General features: G+C 54.2%; 1 protein-coding gene across 6 annotated transcripts; it reads right to left on the bottom strand.

Moving 5' to 3' along the window:
• Positions 1-1,301: 1,301 nt before the first annotated feature.
• SLC22A17 (solute carrier family 22 member 17) lies at positions 1,302-7,499 on the bottom strand. Of its 6 annotated transcripts, none has more exons than XM_081506529.1 (11): positions 7,263-7,499; positions 7,023-7,068; positions 6,559-6,900; positions 6,364-6,467; positions 4,123-4,277; positions 3,384-3,549; positions 3,040-3,185; positions 2,852-2,957; positions 2,465-2,682; positions 2,070-2,181; positions 1,302-1,928 (listed from the first exon to the last, which is right to left on the bottom strand). In XM_081506529.1, the coding sequence occupies exons 2-11, from the start codon at positions 7,047-7,049 to the stop codon at positions 1,640-1,642; spliced, it is 1,665 nt and encodes a 554-aa protein (XP_081362655.1). In that variant the 5' UTR covers positions 7,050-7,068; positions 7,263-7,499; the 3' UTR covers positions 1,302-1,639. The 6 variants fall into 6 exon arrangements, with proteins under 6 accessions (XP_081362655.1, XP_081362656.1, XP_081362657.1 ...); XM_081506530.1 differs by having other exon boundaries at positions 7,023-7,065; XM_081506531.1 differs by having other exon boundaries at positions 6,559-7,065.
• Between the last annotated feature and the right edge of the window lie 2,418 nt (positions 7,500-9,917).

Raw genomic sequence — 9,917 nt, 5'->3', positions numbered from 1 at the left:
CTGTCTCCTGGGTCTTTCCCTGAGGTCTTCCTGCCTCTCTGAGTCCCACTTCCTTCAAGAGGCAGCCTTTCGATGCTCCAACCACTGCTGTCTTCCTCCTCATTAATATTCCCAGTGTTAGGTGGATTTCAAGCTCCTTGAAATCCTAATATCCAGGATAGTACTGGTCTGTAAATCTAGCACAGGAAAGATTTGCCAAAAGAATGAACAAATACAACTTTTTGAACACCTATCATGGGTCAGGCTTTGGTGTTTCAAAGTTGAGTAAGACAAAGTTCCTGTCCTCAAGGAACTTACCATCTAGTGGGATAATCTGAGGCACATACAATATATTATCTTGTTTAATCCTCATAGCAGCCCTTGAAGGAGGCTGGAGGTTGAGAGATTGGCCCAAAGCCAGGCCAGGGTTAGTCAGAGGCAGGCCCTAGCACTGAGGTGGAAGACCAGTCTCCTACTGGCCCCTCCTGGGGCGGGGGCTAGAGACTCACTCCTTGATTCCAAGGGTAGTGTACAAAGATTGGAAGGATTGGGAAGGTGGCCACAGTGTGCATCACTAGAGAGCACCAGCTCCAGGATCCAAGGATCCAGTTATACCCCAGCTATCACTCCTTAACTTTGTCATGTTGGGCAAGTTACTGAGTCTCCGAGTGGCAGTTTTGTCATCTGTAAAAGAAGAATACTGTGGTGGGCATCCATTGTTTTTACCTGTACAACATCCAGTCTTCTGCTAGCAGCACTCAGGTACTGCTTCCCCCTCTGCAGTTGTCAGTAATGGGGGTCGGGGTGGGGTGGGGGTGGTTGTGATAGGCAAGCTAGCCAGTCACTGACTCTCTTGCCCTTTCTGGTTCTTGGCCTTTTATGACTAGTTCCACTTTTCCTTCTATCCCACGAGCTTCCCCATAGGGTAGAACAACAGCCTGCCCCACCAAATCCCTCTAATAAATTCCCTTTGTTGCTCTAAGTTCATTAGAGTCAGTCAGTTGTTACTGCTTGCAAAAACAACAACAACAACAAAAACTAATAGATCCAGACACATATCTTGCAAGGTTTCGAGGATTAAATGATTAAATGAAGTTTGTGAAGTGCCTAGCCCAGTCCTAGCAGCAGAGCAAGCAATCAGTAAGGGGTGGTAACTGTCTGTAAGTTAACATGGAGGTGGGAGCAGGGTGGGAAGAGGGGGCAGGGCACAGGGAAGGAGAGGGAGATGGTGAACGGTTTGGATTCCACTGAGAGAAACCTTCCCCCAAGAGACAGTCAGAAGGACAACAGAAGGGAGGAAAGTCCAGGCTATGGTATGCTCATTTATTCAAAATGTCTTTATTGAAACAGAATGATAGAGCAAGAAAGAATGAGGTCTGGGAGGATGTGGTTGGGCACAGGATGGAGCCCAGACCTGGTGGTACAGTGTGGAGCTCTCTCCCTGCCCCCTGACTCTAGCCAAGGAAGTGAACAACAAGCAGCAGTGGGGAGGAGATGGGATGAGGGCAGCCCTCTAGCGCTCCTTCATGTCTGGCCTGAGGTGCCTCCGAGCCTTGCGGGCAGCCCTGCCTAGCTCACTCAGTCCTCCCGCTCTCCTTGCCAAGGCCTTGTGCCACTTTTCGGTATGGGCCAGCCTCCTGCCAGGGTGCTGAGAGGTCGCTCAGAGGGCGGGGTTGGGGGTGGCAAGCAGCGGGACGTGGTCACAGCGGGTGGGGGGGGGCTGCCGCAGCAGGGAAGGCCGGCGGCACAGCTCCCCATCCCGGAGCACCTCCGGCAGGAGCTTGCGCTTGGTCTCCGGCAGAAGCATGATGCTGAGGATGCAGAGGAGGGCACAGGCCGCCAGGACCACGTGCTGCAGGAAGGCCCCATGGCCCATGTGGAGGCGCTGGGCTGGGCCACTCAGCCCGCCGAGCGCCCCCAGTGCCATGATGAGGCCCAGGCCTCGGCCCCTGGGAGAGATGACAAGGCACTGAGCCTGCGGCTGTGGGCCTTATCCCCACCCTTCCCCAGCAGCCGCTCCTCCTGCATCCCTCAGGCCCTGTCCTCAGACAGAGGCCTGGAGGCCACCCTGGCAGCACGCCTGCTCTCACCGGACCGTGGTAGGGATGACTTCGGCAGCAAGGAGAGTGCTAAGGATGCCGGCAGCTTGGGAGGAGAAGAGCCCAAGGACAGAGAAGGTGGTGATGGCGGCCTCGTTCAGATCTGGAGGGCCAAGATGGGGCGTGTGAGTGGAGGGGGCAGATCATGCTTGGCTAGTCTCGGCCGACACCCCTTCTGATCCCTAGCCAGGTGTGTCTGGGTATTCACTGATCAGTTGGGAGAACAGACAGGAGTGTGCGGCCAGGGGGAGGGTTGTGAAAGATCTGGGCAGGATCTGGTCTGGTCCTGGGAAGTCTGAGCCAGAGGTAGTGGCTGAGTCCATGTGGGGCACCTCTGCTGGGGTTCCTCGGCTGAGCCCACACTGCGGGGAAGGGAGGGTGCTTACAATCCCACAGGCCCAGCAGGGCCAGGGATGCAATGCCAGTGAGCGTCATTGAGAGAAGCAGGATGCCCCGGCGGCCGAATCGGTCCACGGTGACCCCCAGGAAGACGCAGGCCAGGGCTGCTGTGCCACTGGCCAGCAGGGAGCACAGGTAGAAGTCCGATGGGCTCCCTCCTCCTCCCACAGGCTGGTAGCAGTGGTGAATGGCGTGGGCAATAAAGCTGTGAGACAGGGCGCGGAGGCAGAGGACAGCGTCTGTGGCATCAGCATTGCCACCTGCAGTCTTTCACCACCCTGGTTGCCCTCTGCAGGGGTTCTCAGGCCTTCCCCTCCCAGCCAGCCCCCATCCTAGCTACCGGCCTAGCCCTTGGCCCCGACACCCAGGCTCACTTGGTGAAGCCCAGGATAAGCAGATTTTTCCAGATGTTGCGGTAGTTGAGGAGGGAAGCGAAGGAAAAGGAGGATGTTGCAGGGAGAGGGCAGGTGTTCTCCAGGTCTTGGGAGAGAGAGAGGAGCTGTTAGAAGGAACAGCTGAGCACTCAGTGTCCTCCTACATGGGTGGGACCTCTGTCTCTTACCCTGCAGGGCCTCCTGGGCCTCCTCTCCCAGCATCTGCCCATGGGGCCGGTTCCGCTCAGCCAGGATCCTCAGCACAGACTGGGCTTCCTCAATCTGTCGCTTCACTATCAGCCACCGCGCGGACTCCAGAAACAGACCAGGCCAGCTGGGAGAGGGGGGACAGGGTGCACTGTGAGGCTTCCCGTCTCCTGACCCAGGATGGAAAACTCCCACCTCTGAGGGGCTGGGGCTGGAGCAGGCCTGGACGAGGGGCAGTGGAGAAGAGGAGGGGTCTGCAGGCTAGAGCTACAGGTAGGAGGTAGAGATGGGAATGGCCAGACAACAGGTGGAGGGTGATACTGACCCATAAAACAGGAAGAGGATGCAGGGAGCGGTGATCATTCGCTGAAGAAATCGCCAGTCCTTAGAGACAAGGGCCAGGCCCAGGAACAGGAAGTGCCCCCCTACCCCCACCAATTCCCCCGCCAGGGCCACCCGAAGCCTCTGGGTTGGGTCGCACAGCTCCAGCCCTGGAGATACAGCAGGGACAGGGAGGAGAGGCCGGGGAGGAAGGAGGCGTGGAAGAGAAGAGGGGAGAGGGAGGGAGGAGGACGGAAAGCAAGGTCAGACCCTGAGTGGAGGCTGCAGCCACTACCTCCCACAGACTAACATCTAAGGCAGGGTGGAGAGGCTGTTCGGTCCTCTCCTCTCTCCTGCTCAAACTTGGGAAGGCTTGAGGCTCAGAGTTCCTGCTGGGGGCTCAGCATTCCCAGTTTACGGGCCCTTTCACATCAGACCTCTTATTTGACCTTCACATTAACCCTTGTTCAAAGTCATACAGCTACTCAGGATTTCATCTTTAAAACAAGGCTCATTCCCTGACAGCAGTCCAGGGTAGGGAAAGCTTTAGAGATCATGGAAGGAGAGGGGCGTGTGAGAAGCAAGACCCCTGGATCCTTTAAAGGCCAGGCCAGAAAGAGTCAAGATTCCAGACAGCTGAAGAAGGGACTGAGGGGGTCCTAGGGAGCAGTGGCAATGACCTGGGGATACAGACAGGCAGGCATGAGCCCCTAGGGAAGGAGCTCTGGAAGGGTGCCACTCACGCATCAGGTAGACACCAAGGTCAACGCCAGCAAGCAGGAAGCCCAGGAGGAATCGGAGGGCCATGACACCCGTGGAGGAACCTGCAGCAGCACCTCCCACTCCACAGGGACCCACCAGTCCCAAAGTCAGCAGCACAATCCCACGTCGGCCAAACCTGGAAAGCATGGAGAGCCTCTGGTCACCCAGACTCCCTGTGGGAGGAGTGGCTGGGTGGGGTCCAGCTGCCCACTTTAGAGATGGAGATACGAGGATGAGGCCCAGGGAACAAGGGTTGGACTAAGGCTACAGGAGATGGGGAAGGATGAGGACCCTGGCTACTGGGCACTGGGGCGTGGCTCTTGTTCTGTGGGGGATGGGACCACCGACTCTCAGGGCTATTGGTCAGAGATGAAGGCATTTCTTCATGGAAGTGAGACCAGCCATCAGTGGGGATGGGATATTGCTTAGGGGAATTGGATCCATGAGACCTTGGGACTAGAGATATTGGTCAGTGGGGATGGAGCTTGTCTTGCTCAGACTGATCAGAGGAGATGGGCTCATTGACATACAGCACTGGAACTACTGATCTAAGGAGGTAGGCCATTGGCCACTTGTCCATGGGGATAGTATTGGTCAGTGAAAATGGAGCTCTTGATCTTCGGGAACTGAGTTATTGATTTTGGGGGATGAAGCCATTTTTCCATGGGATTGGGGCATGGGTCTACTAATCCATAGGAGTGGTCAGTGGGATGGGGTCACTGACCAGAAGATGGAGCCATTGATCCATGAGAGTGGAGCTCTTAATCCATGCGATAGGACTATTAATCAGTGGGGCTGATCACTAACCCCTGAAGATTGGACAGTTGATCTTTGGGGATGTAGCTATTAATTCCTGGTGTAGGGATTTCAGTCAAGATGGATGGGACTATTGGCCAGTAGGGATGAATCTATTAATCCATATGGATAATCAGTAAGTATGGGGTCACAGAGCAGAGGAAATGAGAGACTATTGGTCAGTGGTGATGGTCACAGACTGTGAGTCAGTGGGGACAGGAGTACTGATCCTTGGAGGCTAGGCTACTGATTTTTAGGGATAAAAGCACTGGTGTAATGTGGATGTAGACTAGGGTCACTGGTCATTGGGAAGGGGACACTGATGCCTGAGAGTGAAACTACTGACCCAACAGGCTGAGACCATTTTCCATGGGGTTGAGCTTGTTGGCTAAGGCTACTGAATTTAGGAGACTGAATTTAGGTCTTTGGCTATGAGGCTATTATTCCAGAGGAATGATGCTACTGGTCTGTGGGTATGAGGTCACTGATGCATGAGGATGGGCTATTGATCTATGGGTTTAAGATCATTTGCCCAAAGAAGTGTATGACTATTGGGCAGTGAGGACAGGTATTGTTTTTAGGGAACTGGATTATTGAACAGTGGGTTGCCTTTGAGCCATGGGAGTTGAACTATAAAGCCATTTGGATGGGACTGTAGACCAGTGGAGATATCTAATAATCCCCAGGGATGGAGCACCTGGTCAGTGGTAATGGTGTCAAGGATCAGAGATGGAGTTTTGACCCCTAGGAAGAGCTGCTGGTTGGTGGGGATGGGTTTGTAGATCTTTGAGATGAAGCCACTGATTCCTGGAAATGAGGCTTTTGATCTGAGAGGATCTGAGAGCACTAATGATCCATGAGGATGGGACTATTAGCCTGGGATGAGGGGTGCTATTGTGGTCATTGATCCATGGGGGTTAAACTATGGACCCCCAAGAGGGTAGTCATTTGTTGGAAGAGTTGAACTACTGGTCAGTGTGAATGGGGCTGTTGATATTTAGAAATTAACATAATGATCTTTAGGAATGAGACCATTGAGACAGAGCTAACAGTCCAGGTAGACAGTACTGTTAACGGGGATTAATCTATGAAGATGGCGAGGGAGGAGCTTGGTGGTAATAGGATAATAGAGAAGGAGTTAGGACTTCTGTGGACCTAGTGGTTTTGGTCAGTAGGGATGGGGCCACTGATACATGAATGTGGGACTGGCGGTGGGGGGAGAGTTATTCTCTGTGTGGAAGAGAGATAGTAAGAGTAGTTCTTGGTGGGGAGTGAAGTTGAGACAGTGCTGCGGCCGCCTGTCAATGAACAGAAGAAATCCAGAGGACACTGCAGAGTTGAGCAAAGCCTCTTCAGCCTCTTGCGAAGGCTAGCTGCCTGGGCCAGCCTCCCTAGCAAGCCCTCCTCTCTACTTGCTGAGCCCTCACCTGTCTGCTGGGTAGCCCAGGAACAGGTAGCCGGAGGCGAAGCCCAAGATGAAGAGGATCTGCTCCAGGATAACCTGCCAGCCCAGGTCACACACCAGATCCCACTGGGGATGTGAGAGGGAGGAGCGGGTGTGAGACCCCTCACTGGTGGCTCTCGGCCCGCCCCCAGACCCGCGGCCCAGCGGGCCGCCTCACCTGGCCGATGGCGTTGGTGGTGAGCACTGGGAGGCCGTTATAGTCCCAGTCCTTGAGACAGTGGTTGAAGTCTGGCGGAGCGAAGCCGCTGCACGAGGGGTCCGTACTGGTGGCGAGGCGGCTGGCGGCGCTGGCGGCTAGGGCCGCGCTGGCGACGCTGACGCCGCTGGCGTTAGGGGGCTGCTCCCAGCCGGAGGCGTTGTGGGGGAAGGCTCCATAGTGGCAATGCAGCGGGGGAGCCAGCGTGAAGATGGGGTCGGAGGCCAGGCCCAGCGCCACGAAGAGCACGGGCAGGCAGCAGAGGCCGAGCTGCAGCTGCTGGCCGCCGCCCAGCGCCCCCACCTGGGCGAGCAGCGCCTCGAAGCTGAGGGGGCCGGGGGGCACGGCCAGCGACAGGCTGCTGCCCATCCCGTCGCCGCCCGCGTGGCCCTCCCCCTCCCGCTCGCGTTCGCGCTCCCGCTCACCCTGCAGCTGCTCCGTGGGCACTGCATCTCCAAGGGTCCCGACCTGCTGGGGGTTGGGGTGGGGTTTGGAGGGGTGGCAGGAGAAGGGTGAAACGGAGAAAACCGCAGGGTAAGGGAAGAGGGCGGGCGCGAGCGGGAGGAAGGCGGTCTGCCGCGGGGGCTGCGCGGGAGGAAAATGCCAGGCGCTTGTCGCGGGGTGAGGGGAGATGATGGCGTAGCCCCCAGGGCGCGGACACTTACTCCGTTGGGGCTGGGGGTGATCTCTACAGTGCTGTCGATCTTGGTGCCGCCCCCGCCATTGGGCTCGGGGGTCCCCGTGGCCACCCGGGGAGCCAGTTTGCCGACCGCAGGGGCCCAGGCGGCCCGCACGGAAAGGATGCGCTGTCCTCTGGCCCAGTGGCGCGCCCGTTGCCCGGACACAGAAGCCGAGAGACCCCGTTCTGCAGATCTGCAGCCGCGGGCGCCTCCTCCGTCTCTGCGATCCCTGCGCCGCTTTCCCCTCCCTTTCCTCCAGACTCTCCTCCCCTTCCAACGTCAGCAGAACCTTCGGCCTAGACTCTTCGTCAGAGAGAGGAAGGGGGGCCAGGACCCAGGGGAGGGAGAAGATGGGGCTCTGTCTCTGTTCCCTGGGTCTGCGGGCCATTGCGGTATAAAGGGAATAACTGAAGGATAGTACATCCCAGGCGGGTGCCAGCGATTCCTCTTCTGCTTCCAATTCTTCCTCCTCATCCATCTATCCATCCGTCCATCCACTCACTCATCAGTACAATTTATCAAGTGTCTGCTATATTCTGGCCTTGAGATGGGCTTTGGGGATAACAGGATGGACAAGACCGACCTCAGAGTGGCTTACTGAGGAGATAGGTATACTGGAAAGAATGCTACAGGTCATGCATATGGTGGACTGCATTGGGCACTGTACTCAGCCTTGGCTTTAGTCCTCTACAAGACCACTTCTCTGGTTTCACAACCCCCACCCTGGCTGAGTCTCCATCATTTCTCAATAGCATTTGGCATTGTTGGCTACCCCTTCCTCTAAACTCTTGCTTCCCTGGCTGCCAAGTCCTATACTCTCTTGATTTTCTTTCTCTTGCTACTCTTTTCTCTACCACAGACTCATTCTCTTCACCATCAGTCAGCGCCTGTGATCTTTGGAGGCTTGATTCTAGGTCCTCCTCTCATCTCACACTGTTCTCTCTGCCTCAGAATCTCACCTATGCCCACAGCTTCCATCACCCTCACTATAAGTAATATGAGCCAATATAAACCTGATTCCCAGATTTACATCTCCAGTTCCCACCTCTCTTCTGAGCCCCAGACCCTTGAAGCCACCTCTTATTTGATTTCTTACCCTGGATGACTCACAAAGATCTCAAAGTCAATACCTCCAAGACCAAACTCATGGTCATGTCTCCCCCCTCCCCCCCAACCTGGTTGTCTTCTAGCTCTTCTTTCCTCACTGAACAGCACTTTCACCATCCAACTGTGGCCAGGTGCTCGGTGACAGCCCTTAGAGTGCCCTCTTCCTTACCCCCGCTCTCCACCCCAGGTCAAATCCTCTGCAAAATCCTATCCATTTTATTTCCTATGTAGTTCTCAGATATTCTGCTTCTTTCCATCTATCTCTGGCACCACTAGTCAAGCTACCTGTTGTACAGACTGCTTTAGCCTCCCAGTTATTAACCGGTGCTCTGTATCTGCTTCGTTTCCAATCCTTTCCCCCCATCTGTTCATAATGCAGATGGACTGATCTTTTCAAAATGCAGATGTTTGTGTTCCTCTCCTATTTAACAACCACCAACGTCTTCTCACCATTAAGGTAAATGCAATATTCTAGACCTCATAGTGATCCCATACTCTCTGCAGCTCTCTCTCTCTCCAAATTCTGCACACCAGTCACACTGATATTCTTTCAGTTTTTCCAGTGCTACAGGGCACTTGCATAAGCTGGTCCTTATGCCTAGAAGTCTCCTCTACTTTAGTCAAGTTCTCCTTCAGCTGTCAGCTCAAGCATATTTGCCTCAGAGAAGTCTCCCCTAACTCCTTGAATTGCTACTCAAAGTATGATTTACAGACCAGGAGCATCCACATCACCTGGGAACTTGCTGGAAATGTAGAATCGAAGGCTGTTTTCGGATAATTTGCATTTTAACCAGATCCCCAGGTATATGAACATTAAAGTTAGAAATGCACTTCTCAAAGAGATTTGATTTCTTTTTTTTTTTTTTTGAGATTTGATTTCTAATAGGTTCTTTATTCTCTAATCCCGGGTAAGTGTTGAAAGGATGTCCTGTCAATCTCAGCCAGGAAATCCATTCCATCTTGTCTCCACTGAACTTGTCTCCATTTGTCCCCTCTGTTCAGAAATTTTCCAGTATGGGAAAGTCTTCTAATGCAATAAGCAGCCTCCCCCCCCCCGCCCCCGCAACCCATTTCAGCATCTCTTCAGGATTTACTTTGGTGCTGTCACAGGCAACATTCCTTGGGGATTTATTTGTTAGTCTCGTGTCTGTCCTGGAATTATAATCCATGTAACTTTCTGTGTTGCTGGGCTGTTCACACGCATTATCTTGTAAGGGCCTCACAACAACCCTGTGAGATCATTATGTTCCTTCTCATATTAGAGATGAAACTAGGACTCTGAGGATCTGACAGGATTTACCTGCAGGCACAGGTACACGTAAACTTGCATTGAGATCTCTGACTCTAATTCCAGGCTGATCTCTTGAAATTCTTTCTGGAAGGTGATGGAGAATGGCCCCTGTTATGTCTTTAACACCAACACCTAGGGGTGAATTTTGGTGGCCCCAGCCTCTGGAAATGAGTTTCTTTTGAGAGTGAAATGAGAACAAAGAACCTCAAATGGAGGAGGCAAATGCATGGGGAGAGGGGCCA

Source organism: Giraffa tippelskirchi, chromosome 7 (assembly GCF_054371585.1).
Source record: "Giraffa tippelskirchi isolate mGirTip1 chromosome 7, T2T-mGirTip1v1.2.pri, whole genome shotgun sequence".
Lineage (NCBI taxonomy): Eukaryota > Metazoa > Chordata > Mammalia > Artiodactyla > Giraffidae > Giraffa > Giraffa tippelskirchi.
Note: the sequence above shows the minus strand (reverse complement) of the source record. Positions and strands in the feature narration are given on the sequence as shown.

Excerpts from the sequence above, each read along its gene's own strand:
- SLC22A17 (XM_081506531.1), bottom strand. The coding sequence starts at position 6,966 with ATGGGCAGCAGCCTGTCGCTGGCCGTGCCCCCCGGCCCCCTCAGCTTC. Across the intron at positions 3,550-4,122 it reads CCTTGGTGTCTACCTGATGC|GGCTGGAGCTGTGCGACCCA; the intron begins GTGAGTGGCACC and ends CTGTATCTCCAG. Across the intron at positions 3,186-3,383 it reads ATCCTCTTCCTGTTTTATGG|CTGGCCTGGTCTGTTTCTGG; the intron begins GTCAGTATCACC and ends CCCCTCTCCCAG.